Below are 15503 nucleotides of genomic sequence, written 5' to 3'. Positions count from 1 at the left end.
AATGATGCAATTATTTCCCATTTACTGTTTGACTCCAAAAATGAAAGAAAAACTTACAACCATGATTTTATCTTATCCTGTAGTATTCAACCTCTCATTAGAGACATTACAAAAAAAAAATAAAGCTTGGAAGGAAGTAGCAGAGATTGTTGGTGCTTTGCTTTGTATTTGTTAATCTGCCAGTGAAGCTGTACAAAGCCTACAAACTTAAGTACATCAAACTTAAATACATTTGAAATAAAAGTGGTGTTTATAAGTCTTATAATGGGCTATAGTCTTTACATTTTGGCTACTACTGAACTGCAAAAAAGTGCTGGATAATGTACACTCACAAGCAACAACTACACACCCACACGAGACAAAACACAAGCAACACTCAGTTGTGTAAACGTAGGGTTATGGTGTTGTGTAATTTGTGCTTTGATTTGACTTGGTCTACTTACGTCTAATCTCTCCACAAAAGGCATTCTGAAAAATCAGTGATGGAGAACGTAACCCTCGTTCATGTTTATTACACCCCTGAAATTTTATTTCACGTCTTCTCAATCTAAGGGGTGTTTCACCAAATGTCACAAATCTCCAGTCTGGCTAGAAAGAAATCAACCCCAACCTCTACTTCATACCATTCTGTCTCTTTTTCTTGGGTTTGGTGGTGCTGTTGTGCAACCAAAAATGATCCAAGTTAAGCCATTTGTCAGCCAGTGAGAATGCAAAATAACTCTTAAAAAAAAAAAAAAAGCCTTATTTTTTTTATATATTTTTTCCTTAACAGAGAGGAACCTAGTCTATTTATACCAACCAGCCCTGATGAAATGGCTTTATGTGAAATCCTGTGCTAGTCTTATTTCCCATCCTGTTAAGAATGCATGATCTGATGTGATTCTTCCTCTGTATTGGTCTCATCTCTCTTTTTCTCTCTCCATCTTTTCCAACAGTTCCAGCTTCCATACACTCATATCGCCTCATGTGCAGGCTGGGAAAACACAGATAAAGGGGTTTTTTTTTTTTTTTTTTGCCCATTTTCTCTCAGCCCACACACACACACACACACACACACTTGTCCCTCTGCATCAGTATTTGTGTGTGTGTGCAGGTTATTGTGATGATGCTGATTTCATTTCATTAGCCAAACTGTTTATCTGTTTCTCCGCCTGGCTGAACACGAGCTCATCCCAAAGACAGATCACTCCCTTTTTCTGAGAACACACATCGATTTCATTGACAAGTCCTGTTCAGTATGCATGATCAGTGTGTGTTTGAGATTGGAAGTATGCTCCAGCCATGATAAAAGATGTGGATACCACAACGTCTGGTCCCTTGCTGAGGGAAGCCCTTTGAAGCCACAGTTCTCTGTGTAATTTAAGCAGTTTTAATATTTAATGCTGTCAATGTTGTGGCTGTAAGCTCTGACATGGCATATTTGTGTTTGTAAGTCAAAGAGCAGAGGAAGAGACATTTATGTCTGTCACACTGACTTTGAAATAACAAACAGAGAGGGGTTTGGGGGTGGGGGTGTATTCCTTAAACAGTGAAATAATTGTGTGCTTACCTTAAAACATTTCAGATATACTGTTTTAATAAATATCTAGTATGTGAATTTCCAAAGACCCACGTTTTCTTTTTCAGGTTGTAGCTGATTTATAGCTCAATTTATAGCTGAGTTTGTGACGCTATGACACCATGCTTTTGGGGTAAAGAATGTTTTTAATGTTAAAAAAGTGCAACAATAAATGTTTACACACTTAGTAAAAGGGTTCCTCTAGGGTTCCTCGAACAGTATATGGTTCTACATGAAACATTAAATGGACAAACCAACGAACACTTTAGGTTGCTAGATGGAAACTTAAAAAGGATGACGATGATGATGATGATGATGATGATGATGATGATGATAATATGAACCTGTAGTGATGGTGGTGGTGATGATGATGATGTCATGGTCAGTAGTGATGCTGGTGATGAGGATAATAAGGATTGTGGTGATGATGGTGATGATGATGATCATGATCTGGAAGATGGTGGTGATGTGAATATAAGTGACCCTTTTATAAAGGGTTCCTCAAGGGTTCCTTGAATATTACAAGTTTCTACATGAAACAAATGATTCCTCAAACCAAAGAGCTCTTTATGGTGCTAGATGCTAACTAAGAGCCGAAGATGATGATGGCGATGAAGGTGATGATGTGAATCATAGCGATGTTATATGATGAAGATGATATGGATGATAGCAATGTGATGGTGATGACAGTAATAAGGATTGTGGTGATGATGAGGAGGAGGAGAAGGAGGATGATAATGTTCACACTGTTGAATGTTTCTACACTAACTATCTTCTCTCTGTCCCTCTTAGGTGTGTCCTCTAACTCTAACTGGTAGTCCCTGCTTTAGTCTGTGGAACTCTGTTTACCTCCAGTCCTCCAATCTTTTTCACACTGACCGTTTTTCTCTTTTTTCTCTATCATTCCATTATTTTCTTTGTTTTATCTCCCTTCTTGCTCATTGTCATTCGGTTGCTGCATGCACGCTCTTCATTTTGCTTGCTTGCTTGCACAACACATAATCTCCCCTACCTTTCAATATGTGTGTGTTTGTGCATGTGTGTGCATGTGTGTATCACAGATCCTGTTGACCCATCAGACGATGATTTGTTCCATCTGTTTGATAATTTTCCCACCCCCATCCCAGATACGTCCACTCCCATGATCCCCCCTGTAGGCGTGCAGGCTGTGGCTCTCTCCTCGGACTCAGTCAGGGTGAGCTGGGCCGATAACTCCATGAGCAAAAACCAGAAGAGCAGCGAAACGCGCTATTACTCCGTCAAATGGAGGGGCAGTCACTCCAGCAGCAGCAAGTACAAGGTAAAAGGAAAGGAGGAAGGGATGGAGGGATACACTGCCAGACAGATGGTTGATTGTACAGATGTGTGGATGGACAGGTAGTTGGATATGTGGATTAATAAAAGTATGTATGGATGCTCTGATGAATGATGTGTGGATGGATGCATGGTTGGAGAGAGGGATGGATGGATGGATGGATGAGTGATTTGGTGGATGGATGGCTTGATGATCAAAGTATTTGCACAGATGGATGGATGGATGGATTTGTGAATGAGTGGATAGATGGTTGGATGATGGACAGTTGAGTGGACCACTGGATGACTGGATACATATGACTGAATGAGTGAATGTGTAAAGAGATGGATGGACAGATAGACCAATTGATGGATGATTGAATGGGTGGATAAATATTTGGAGGGATGGATAAATGACTAGATAGGTGAGATGGATGGACATATGGATGCATGCAATCACAGGATTGTCAGATGGGTAGGTGAATGGGTTAATAGGTGGGTGGGTGGGTGGATGGATGGATGAGCAAAAAGACTGGATGTACAGAGACATGGATAATTGTAAGGGTGAATGTTTCATAAATGGTTGGATGAAAGGAGAGATGGATGTTCACATGATGGACACATGTCTAATTGTAGGTTCTGCAGTTAGGTTTAGTGTGTGTATGTGTGTGTGTGTGTGTGTGTGCATGTCCAGTCTGCAGACACCACAGGACTGAGTCACACGGTAACAGGTCTGAAGCCCAACACCATGTACGAGTTTGCTGTCATGGTAACGAAAGGCCGCAAGTCGAGCACCTGGAGTATGACGGCACACGCCACCACGTATGAAGCAGGTACACACTGCACACACTGTCACATGGATAAACACTACAGTGTGTGAAAGGTACATGGTTACTATTTTCCTTTAAATGGTTCATTATCAAGACTCGTATAGTGTGTTTGTTGGTGCGGTTGTAAACATGATGAAGGAAGTGAACACAATGGGATTACTCGTATTCTCGCTTCCCAGATTTGATTGTTTCCAAATTAGGGCCATTTCAGGAAACACGTTCTCTGTTAATGTTTCTATATTTCATGCATTAAAAAATGCAGCTCAGTTTCTGTTTGATTTTGCTCCCCGCTTCAGTCATTACCACATCAAGATGACTCCCGTTTTCATCTTCCAGCACGGCTGTGTGTATTTGTTGCATCATTCCTTTGAGACTTTCTTTGGAGTTTAGTTATAAACTGTGGGATTTCTCACTCCCCTTTTCTCTTTCCACTTATTACCCAGAATGCACTGCTAGTTAAACAAGCAATGATCTCGCCTCTGTTTTGTAAAACCTCTTATTGTTACGCTTCTGTGCTGCGTGGTGCCTCATTTTATTGTTTACCACAGCTAATATACAAAGCCCAATTACACAGATTCCTAAGCAAACACACACAGGACGGGGGAAAAAAACACTTCCAAAAAGACCTTATGTAATGTCTGCCAGCTGTGTGTGTGTTTGCTCCATGATTTAATTTGAAAAGCCTAATTGAGGTTTTTGTTGAATAGGTGTAAGGTTTTGTGCCTCCAGGCCAAAATATTTAATGTGGCCCATATTTCTGAGCTGACGCTTTACTTCATGCCTGGTGGATATTTACTTTTTACGATTGGCGAGATTTTTTGTCATGTTTTTGTTTTGGCTATGGACATTTATTCATTTGGTAGATGCGTTCATTCACAACTGAGAGTAAACAACTGAGAGTTAAAAGTGTTTCTGAAGAGCTTCAGGGTCTCAGTCCAGGGATTTCAGCTCACAACCTTCGGGTCGGTCACTAGCATGGAAAATTGTTGCTTTGGAGTAAAGCGAGAATTAATTAACGCACTAAAACTAAACCGTATGTTGTACCCCACTCTTTTTCCCACCTCTTCCTGTGAATTTTATTTGCCATTGGCTAGCACCGAGCTCCGCCCCGAAGGACCTGACTGTGATTGGTCGAGAGGGTCGTCCCAGATCAATTCTCATCAGCTGGCAGCCGCCACTCGAAGCTAATGGCAAGATAACAGGTAAGAATACGCATCAGCCTTCTTCAGCATCTAATCAACCATTACAATATATACACCGTTACCCCCTCACATCAAATGTAGTCAATCAGCTAAGATGTCTGCCGTCCAACATTTGCTTTCTACACGTTTTTACATGAGCTACAAGGCTAAAGTAAGTCTATTTCACCCAGAATCTTTCTGTAAGGTGTACTTGTATCTGTGTGTAATCTATAAAAATGAACAAAACTTTACAGTAACACCTAATTTGAAAAAAATGTTTTTTTTCCTCAGCACAATATGCTATCGTTCTACCCAGATGCACAGTTGCACTGTGGTACGAGGCACTAAGGAAAAACATTTCACTACATTAATACATCACATGTATCTAATGTGTGTGACAAATAAAGAACCCTGAACCTTGAACCTTACCCCATATACCAACTTTTGAAGTTGAACTCATACCAGAAATCTGAAACTTATTCGTAGGATATGATGGATCCATTTTCTTTAATTTGTACATCTGAACTGTCTGCTTTTATTTTCCACATTTTTTTTTATTAGAATATGAGATTAACTAACTTAACCATGTCATTTGAAGCACATACATGAATATTTGGGTTTGTATTTATAATAAAGATTTAGGATGAAACAGACCTGGTCAGCTACATCAAATATGGTACACCAAAAACACATCTCAGCTAGCCGGCTACATTTACTGAATGTGTATAAATGTAAATCTTAATTATTTTTTTGTGTGTGTTTGTGTATATTGTCAACTGTCTCTGTAGGTGTTTGTGTGTGTTTATATGCAGCTCAGAATTCCCTCCTGCATGAGAATAAGGCTTTGGCAAATATATCTTGCTTCTTCTAAGCTATATTTTTATCCCTCTTGTGTGCTGTGGGTTTGACTTGACAGAATGGTGTTTTGTGTAAAAACCTTACTGCAGTTTATACATTCTCGGGCTGTCAGAAAGAATTTCACTATTCGAATACGGATCCAGAATATTTACCTTTCTGAAGGGGGAAAAAAAAATCGAAAAATCCACAAAACACAGGTTTGCAAACTTTTTGTTTATGGAGCTTCATGTACGGAAAAAGGCTCTGGATAAACACCTAATGTATGGCGTGCTTTGTTTTCGCATATATTTTGATTTATTATCAATTTTCTGATACCATCTCAAAAGAAACAATGTGAGGTGCCATAAAAGTGATGTTACATCTATATAGTAGCTGTATTAAGTGGCTTAATCTCAGTGCCTTTCTATTAGACCTAGTAGTGCCCTAGGTACAGCCTATGTCGTGAGCATATTAAGTGAATAGGAAGCCATTTTGGAGGGTTAAATAAAATAAATATGTCTGTGTGAAGAGGAGTTTCCAGAGAGTGTAGTAATGAGTAACACACACACCACACACCTCCATGATCTCCAGTTCGATTCTGAGGTCACGTTACTGTCTCTGTGGAATTTGGCATGTTCTCCCAGTGTCTGTGTGGGTTTCTTCCGGGTTCTCCGGCTTCCTCCCACCTCATCCTTCCTCACCTAATCTACATTGCCCCTAGATGTGTGTGTGTGTCTATGGTGCCAGTGATGGACTGGCATCCCATCAAAGGTGTATTCCTGTCTTGCCCCCGTATTCCCGGGAAAGGAAGCACCGTGACCCTGAGGAATGATGAATATGAAAGACAATGTTTTTTAGAATAAAACGAAGACATCAAATTTTAAGAATTTCTGCTGCCTAAGAAAGCAACAATTTTCATGTTCTGTTGTTTATGCAACACACACACACAAACACACACACACAGTGTAGCACTTCTAATACTCACTCACCTCGTGTGGCATTTTAACATTACAGCCTCATTAATATTACAGCACGGTTGCATAATAAATCTCTCAACTAATTTACATCCAGATGCACATTTTTAAAATGAATGTGATACCCGGTTTATGTTGCTCTCTCTCTCTCTCTCTCTCTCTCTCTCTCTCTCAGGTTATATAGTGTACTACACATTGGATAAGAACATGGCCATCGATGACTGGGTGATGGAGCCCATTAGTGGAGACAGACTCACCCACCAGGTCATGGATCTGAATCTCGACACTGTCTACTATTTCCGCATCCAGGCCAAAAACGCCAAGGGGGTGGGGCCTCTCTCTGACCCCGTCCAGTACAGGACATCCAAAGGTATACACACACACACACACACACACACACATGCAAATAATCATGATCTCTTCATAATCTATTTTATATAGCATATATGAATGCACTTGTTCTAATACTTTCATTTCTATAGTAACAGATAATTCAAACGGACGCCACATTTAATTTAATATTATTAATTTAATAATAAGCAGATTAAAAAACAAAAACATATTATAAAGTTTTCTGTAAATAGATGTTGCTTTTCGTTTGTCCTAAGATCAAGAGTGAGGAAAAAAGTGAGGCTAGTGAGGGAACAACTATTTATGACTTGTTTCTCAGATGTTTCACAACATAAAATGTAACTGTAAATGGACAAAAAGTACATGATGTTCTTTAATTAATAAATTCTTCTGCAAATTGCTGTGGTGTAAGAGAACAGTTTAGTGTTGTTACAGGAAAATATAGGAAAATAATCAACTTCGGGGTGGTGTAACAGCAAAGCCACGTCTGTCACTGATTATTTTCCTATAAAAGCAAACCTTGAAGGTGTTGTATTCCTCTGTAACACACACTTCACTTCACTTCATCTGATGAGTCAGTTCTGCATCAGTACATCAGACCACAGCAGCATCCTGATACGGTATATGGCAATCTGAGATTAACGAGGAACTGCTGTGTTGTGTGTGTGTGTTCACTGGATTTGTCATCCATCTTCATCAGGGCGGGTTAATGATAGTGACGCACGCACACACACACAAACACACACACACACAGAGACACACACAGACTCAGGAAAGCTTAATTAATGTGATCTCTAGCATCTGGTGTCTCAAATCTGTGTGTGTGTGTGTGTGTGTGTGTCTGTGTGTGTGTGTCTGTGTGTGTGTGTGTGTGTGTGTACAGGGGTCCTGAGGGGTTTGTTCAGGTCTCCCTAGTTTGCTGTCTGAGTTTGTTAAACAGGTTTATCATTACGCAGGACGGTGGAAAGATTCACCTCTAATTGAACAGGAACCGTTAATTAGGTTCACACTGTTACAGGAAGAGATGGAATCTTATGCGCTTATATATGATGAGATGATATCGGTGTCATAATAATAATGATGTCTGATTGCACTGTATTTGTGAAAAGTGGGTGTGGCACTCCAATATGGCCATCTAATCTTTCGCTCCCAAGATTATTCCTGAAAAGAAATAAAATTTCTTTTATATAAAAATCTAAAATTTACTGTATTAATTTTATTATAATTATAATTCTTATATTTTATAGTATAATATTATAAACTATTTTTATGCTAATTAGATTAGTTTATTTAGTTTTTGAAATTCTTAGTATCCTTAGATTTTTAGGATGCCTCTGTACAGCACTTTGGTCAACCAAAGTTGTTTTTAAATGTGCTATATAAATAAATTTGACTTGCCTTTTTATAATACTATTAATATTATTTAACACAGAAAATAATTAATGTCTGCCTTTTATGTTATTTTAGCTTGTATAATATTTCTAGTTTTTGTTTTGTTGGTCATTTTTGCAGGGTTTCTTTTCACATTATTTTATTGTATTTAATTTACAGATATTTACTTAATTTTAGATATAAATTCACATTATTATTATTATTATTATTATTATAGTATACTAGTATAGTAATATACAATATACAATCAACATAGCAACTGATAACCAGTGGGCAAAAATTGGCTTATGCACAGCTGGAAAAAAGAAAAAAAAAAAAAGCATTGGTGCTAACCGGTAAGTTACACATGCACCAGTTTTTTGTTTTGTTTTGTTTTGATGTCTGTGTGTATGTGTTTGTCTGTATTTCTGTCTGTTCTGTGCCCTAGTGTATGTATTTCTGTCGAATCCCTATCGACATTATTATTATGATTTAAGTGATCATGACAGTGAAGCTCTTAGAGCTGACAGAGACATGAACTTATTATAGTCTTTCAATTATAGTCTGTTTTTGTTTCATTGATTTTCTCTTTTTGCTTCGTTTTACTGCAGTCGAACATCCAGACAAGATGGCCAACGACCAAGGTGAGCAAAATTTTACTGATTTATATTTTAAAAGCATTGTGTACAGTGTAAAGCTTTAAAAGATTATGAAAAGAGCGGACATTGGATGGACACTCAGATTGTACATGTAGATGGTTTTTTTGGTGACTAAAAATGAGCAGACACACTAACTGACTGGAGGTCACACACTAATATCCAGGGATGACACATTAGCCAACTTGTGATGAAAACACGTGCCTTCCCAAAAACATGGAGGTCTCATCTGACTGGTTCAAGGTTTCAGCAATCTCACGTGCGTGTAATTTTAATATCTTTCAGTTTTACGTTGTACAGGCTCATGCTCTTGCCACTTGCTTTTGCCACAGTTCAGCTAGTTTGTTCTCAGTTAAGGAGCTTCATTGAGTCTGTGAATGCACATCAACCATTCTTTGGCCAAGGTGCTACACAGTCTGGGTGTGACTCGTGACTGTAACTGGGGTAAATGTCCTGTAATGAAACCTTGGACATTATCATTCAGTAAGGTCTCAAGGTTACAATCTCTATCCATCTATTTAAATACGGACTGGATGAGAGATATTGACACCAAGTGTTTCTCCACTGTAGCCAATCAACTTCCATTTTTCTGTCCAAACTGGAGATCAGTCATTTATCACACCTTCCATTTAAAGAATCTTTTACTCCAAATTAGTCAAATCAGGAAAGGAAGCTATTTAAGAGTAACACTGTCTTAAGAGGACAATGAGTGATGGAGGGGGGTGGGGGGGTTGTTATTGGGGTGGGGTTGGGTGTCGACTGGTGATTGTTTCCATATCTCAGCTCGTCACAGGCAGACTAATGAGAGTTCATTTAGGGTTTTGTTTTAATTAAGACTGGAGCTCATTACAGAGGAATCTACTTGTGCTATTAATTAATTAATTTATACCTTGCACAAATAACTCACACAGAAAGAGAGAGAGAGAGACTAACAGACTGAGACAGGGAGAGAGTGTGTGTAACAGAGAGAGAGACAGACAGTGAGAGAGATAGAGACAAACAGAAATGGAGACAGAGACAGGTAGAGAGGGAGACAGGCAGAAAGACTGACAGTAACTGAGAGACAGAGAGTCCAAGAAAGACAGAGAGAGATAGACAGTAAGAGAGACAGACAGATAGAAAGACAGAGAAACCAATAGATGGAGACAAGTAGAGTGAGATAGAAACAGAAAGAGTAGTTAAATTAACGCAGCCACACATTGACTTTATCTTCAACCATTTCTCCTCAAACTCTAATGTGCTTTTAATAAAAATTAACAATAAATAGTGATTAACCAGGTGTGTGGTGATGAACGCTGTGAGCTCTCCTCTGTTTAACATGTAGATGGACACGGCATTGAGAAGTGTTTTTAAAGTACCCCTTTTAACACACTGAAGGACAAACAAGTCACTGAGCAATACAGCGTCTGCCTAAACATCCGTCTTCTTTCCCCGCTTTGAAACGGGGCCATTTTTCTTAAACAACAAAGTAGATGTTCGTCTTCATGGACTGCGAGATTGCTGAATGCTTGCTGAATGTCAGACAGACTCATGTCCTCTAGATCAATGTGCAGGCGCTGGCGTGGTGAACGCACTCGAGGCCCGACGTTCTTTTGACAAACAACTCATACATACTGTTCATACAATAAGGAAGATCCTTTGTAGACCCCTGTGTGTGTGTGTGTGTGTGTGTGAGAGAGAGAGAGAGAGAGAGACCAAGAGAGAGAGACCAAAGACTAAATGACTCACTGGGCTGTAGTGAAAAAGCCCCAGTGAGGCTCAGTGCTACATATAAATCAACTCAGTGTGCCACACCTCACGTGCACACGTGCCACAGATGGTCGAGTGCTGGTTACGTTTACCATCAGCCCAATAATTCTAATATGTTATTGTTTCTATAGCAACTGGTAATTCACAAGGACTTCATCTAAGACTAATAATAAACATATTAAATATTTAATAAAGAATAATGTATAATCGTTAACCTGCTAAAGTTTTCTGTGAGGAGATGCTTGTTTATGGAAGGAGTTTCCAGTGTAAGTGCTTTGTAGCAATCTTCATAACATATGTTATAGCTAAGTGGTAAAAAGAACTAACTTGTTTCACAGAAATTACACAACATAGATGCAACTATTATAGACAAAAAAGTACTAACAAGTAGTTATTTAATAAATAAAATTAGATAAGGGACATGCTGTTATAGGAACATAATCAACTTTGGGGTTGTAGCAGTAACGTTGTTGATTATTTTCCTATAACAGCACATCCCAAAAACACTATATATGTGAAAGCAGGAGGATGTAGCTAGCTATGTTATAGTGTAATAGTCACCATGGCAACCATCAGTAATTTAAGATAGGATCGCTCACCAGTGACCAATGCTGGAGTAAAATCGCCACTGGTGTAAACGCAGGGTTATATTCTGACAGGACTCAAGTGTTTCTTTGTTGTTGTCATGGTAACATTGAGACAAAACTGCACGCTCATAACGTGCGTGTAAACAGATTTTAAACAGGTTTATATAAACAAGATGACTGGAATCTAGAAATGTTTGCATATAAACACAGCCACAATCGAAGCTGAAGTGTGTTTGATTGATGAGTCGCACCAGCAACAAAAACGTCTTGTTGTGGTTTGTGCTCCGACTAATGCGACTCATTCTTTACTCTCTTACTCTCTTACTCTCTCTCTCTCTCACACACACACACACACACTCACACAATGGTGTTATCTCAGTGAATTCTTCCTCACCCACTTACTCCAGCTAACACACACACACACACACACACACACACACACACACGAGCCTGAGGATGAAAATGAGTTACAAGGGAGCCGTCTCATAGCAGAAGCAATAAAATTGTGCATACACGAGTGGCGAAGCTACAAGAGGCGTTCAGGCTCCTGGTCCTGCTGTGATGCACTGTCGCCTCTTTGTCCTGACTTATTAGATGAGCGAGGACGAGGAGACACTTGAATGTGCCCCCAGTGTGCCATGTCTCTAATAGCCCTGAACTCTGTGCTTTATATATATCTTTTTTTCTTGCACTGTAACACAGTGCAGAGGGATTGAAGGAAGTGTAAGAAGACGACAATGTCTGCATTTGTGCGATCAGGGCTGCGATTCTGGCGATGGATACAAACAAAGAGTAGCGGTGAAGTGCGTGTAGGGTGTGGTTTGTCCCCTACACTGTTTGAAATCATACCCTTAGTCACTCTCACACTATGTACTATACTATATAGACTCTTCTCAAAAAAAAAAAAAAAGTGATCCAAAAAAAAAAGCCAGACAGTGGTTGGTGGTTTGAATATTTCAGAAACTGCTGCAATTTTCACGCACAACACTCCCTAGCGTTTAGAGAGAATGGTATAAAAAAAAAACAAACAAAAAAAAAACATCCAATTCTGTGGGCAGAAACAGCATGTAAAGAGAGATCAGAGGAGAATGTTCAGAATGGTTCGAGCTGACAGGAAGGCTACAGTAACTCAATTAACCACTCTTTACAACCGTGGTGAGCAGAAAAGCATCTCAGAATGCACAGCATGTCAAATCTTGCAGTGAATGGGCTACAACAGCAGAAGACTAGACAGCTGAAGATTGGAAAAAGACCAGGTGATTTTTTTTCCCCCCAGCTGTCCAGTTTCGGTGCAAGCACATTATAAATTAGCACAAAATAGGAATGCTCTTTAGCTATTTTACACTGCGCTGGCTGTTTGTAGACTGCCTTGATGTGATCAGGTTGCACATTTGGGCAAAACGAGCAACTGAATTGGTGAACGAATCAGAACGAATCACTGGGACAAATGACTCAATTCACTGACTCAGTGACTCAAAAGACTCTTCTTTCAGAAACTGCATATTTACTATGGAAAGTTCTATTTATAACAATTCACATGACATATTTTCCATGAAAAGTAGGGGGTCGGGTTAGCATTAATACCTTTTCTTACATCTTAAGATATGTGAAATTACAAACAAAATCCTAGCACATCAACCATCATTTATTCTACTTCAGAGTTCAGAGTTAACAGTGAAAGGCAACAGAACGCAACAGAAATGGGAATGACATTAAAATATAATTTAAAGGAAAGTGACACTGATATTTATAAAAGAAAGAGTAGCCTAAACATTCACTTCTACCAGTTTTGTCTGTTTGTATATAAGTCCTCAGAAAGCTATATAGCGCTTGTCTACAAGACACATTTGGAGCCCAGCTACGGACAACACCACAAGCTGTACATTCTTGTAGAAGTGTGTCTTTTGTAAAGTGTTTTTCTGCAGGTCTATCATGCTAACAGTGCAGACATGATGCTAGCACATGAACACGGTATAAAAGATTTCATTACAAAACTCTGTACAGAAACATACAAACACTTTTTACTAAGAAAGGCGAACACTTGAGTGCTTAAAAATGGGTATTACCTGTATGTCCATGGGAGCCTTCACTCACGCCTGCTCCTTGTGCTGGCAGGTCGTCATGGAGACAGTGGCTACTGGCCTTCGGACAATAACCTGATTGACAGGAGCAGCCTGAATGGTAAGCACTTAACCCCCCACCCCACCATCATTTCCCACAATGCACTTAGACAGAGCACTACTTCCTGAGAGTAAAAAAATATATTTTTTTCCTGCTGTGTGATGGGATGGCTTTCTAAAGTGTTTGATTTTTTCCAAGGTGGCTGTAGACTCAGTGTGGTGTTTCAAACTTCAAAATTTTTAGTTCAACAGGAACTTTTTTTCCCCCAGCTTTTGTTAGAAATGCTCGGAAAACCACACCGGATCAAAGAACACCATTATGTTACCCACTGAGAAATGTGTGTGTGTATACATGTAACCGTGGAGAGACAGTCAGATTGCACCCTTCACGATTCTGAAGCTTGTGCCCAGAAAAGTGTGCAAAAGATATCGCAAGCTCTGTAATTGTGGGTGGAGCCTCAGAGGCTGAGGCTAAAAAAAATCAGTCACTGCAAAGTGTGTTTCTGGCAGCATTGGATTTAAAAAAAACAAAAAAAAAAACAAAACAAAAAAAAAAACCACGTAATTGTAATTGTTCTTTATTGGGAATGCTGTGGAGTAAAGATTTCACTGCAGGACAGCTGTTATCTGTCCCCTATACACACACACACACATACACACACACACACTCACACACAGTTGTTTTTGCTTGTGTGTGGGATGTTGGCCACTCTGTGGGGAAATCTCTTAATTAAGACTGAGCAGGATAATCACAGGCTGCAGATGCACACGAGTGTTTTGGAGTCTGTGTGTGTGTGTGTGCACGCACAGGCTCTTCTGTGTGCATGTGTTCAGCTGCTGCAGGTGTGTTTGTGGAACCCCTGACACACAACTGTTCTAAGTGTGTATGTTTTTGTGTACTCCTGGTTAGTGTTGAAGCTGTCTAGTTTAGTATATATGTGTGTGTTTAGGAATTGAGACCACTGTATGGGTTTACTTCCCTGGGTCTACCCTAATTACACACACACACACACACACACACACACAGAATATTAACCATTCTAATATTTTATACAGGCATAAAAACAGAACAAAAAAAACATGGAAGGTAAAAATTGTCAATTCTTAAGCAAAGAACATTTTGAGAAGGAAATACAGTGGCACGATCATAATATTTAACATTTCAGTTTCTTTATTTACATGCATTAACATTTTCTTATTACTGATATTTAGGATATGATTCACATCAAAATCTATTATTTAAAATCTATTACTGGCCTAAGATTCATGTTTAAATTAGTTTTATTATTAGTAGTAGTAGTAGTAATAGTAGCGTATTACTAATTACATGTACTAATATCACATTTAGAATGTAGGTTTTTTTTTTTTTTTTTTTTTTTTTTATTAGAAAATTCATGCATACTTGAAAATATACTTATGTGAAATTAGAATACACCTTAAATGCACGCATTTATTTAAAGCACTTTTCTTAGATAAACACGAGGTGCAACACAAGGCTCGTTTTATAAAAAGGTTCAGGACTTCTGTTAGGCGATTACTAGTAGAACATGGGATCTTAAAAATCCAATCATTTTTTGCAATAAAAATCGTAAATATTGTAAAAAGAAATAAAAAATAAAACCCACAAAGAATAATTTGTGCACATACACTGCATCACTACATCCTACATTCAAATGTTCAGACTTTGAGATTTATTTCCACCCCAATCGGATGACTGTATTCTCACGTGATCTCCATCTACACTCAACTCCCGTCTCCTCTAATTTAACTCAAAGATACATTTCAGCCACAGAAGAAAGAAAAACAATATGATGAAACATTAAGCATATACTCAGGCCATGGGATTCATACGGTCCCATTGTATCGCATTTACATTACTCCGCATTAGAATTCATAGAGTCTAGTTTGCAGATGATTGGACATGATTAAAGTTAAGCGAAGCTGATTTATATTGAAATGTCTCATTTAGCTGAAGGGCTTCAGAGGCGAATGAGAG

General features: G+C 38.8%; 1 protein-coding gene and 1 long non-coding RNA gene across 4 annotated transcripts in view; one reads left to right on the top strand and one right to left on the bottom strand.

Annotated features, from left to right (window-relative positions):
• Nucleotides 1–13528, bottom strand: part of LOC128317574 (uncharacterized) — a 41094-nt gene extending 27566 nt beyond the window's left edge. Inside the window, exon 1 of the long non-coding RNA XR_008301077.1 lies at nucleotides 13454–13528. This is a non-coding gene — a long non-coding RNA (uncharacterized LOC128317574). The remainder of the gene's footprint in view (nucleotides 1–13453) is intronic.
• The window catches only part of dcc (DCC netrin 1 receptor), a 218970-nt gene that overhangs the window by 181359 nt on the left and 22108 nt on the right, over nucleotides 1–15503 (top strand). For 2 of the 3 annotated variants that reach the window (XM_026921883.3, XM_026921886.3), the window contains exons 17-22: nucleotides 2620–2858; nucleotides 3546–3684; nucleotides 4776–4883; nucleotides 6849–7043; nucleotides 9007–9039; nucleotides 13503–13568. In XM_026921883.3, the coding sequence (XP_026777684.3) occupies nucleotides 2620–2858; nucleotides 3546–3684; nucleotides 4776–4883; nucleotides 6849–7043; nucleotides 9007–9039; nucleotides 13503–13568 (780 nt within the window). The remainder of the gene's footprint in view (nucleotides 1–2619; nucleotides 2859–3545; nucleotides 3685–4775; nucleotides 4884–6848; nucleotides 7044–9006; nucleotides 9040–13502; nucleotides 13569–15503) is intronic. The other variant, XM_026921884.3, reaches the window with a different exon arrangement.

Source organism: Pangasianodon hypophthalmus, chromosome 27, assembly GCF_027358585.1.
Source record: "Pangasianodon hypophthalmus isolate fPanHyp1 chromosome 27, fPanHyp1.pri, whole genome shotgun sequence".
NCBI classification, from domain to species: Eukaryota; Metazoa; Chordata; class Actinopteri; order Siluriformes; family Pangasiidae; genus Pangasianodon; species Pangasianodon hypophthalmus.
The sequence above is the reverse complement of the archived record's forward strand: the minus strand, read 5'-3'. Positions and strand labels throughout refer to the sequence as shown.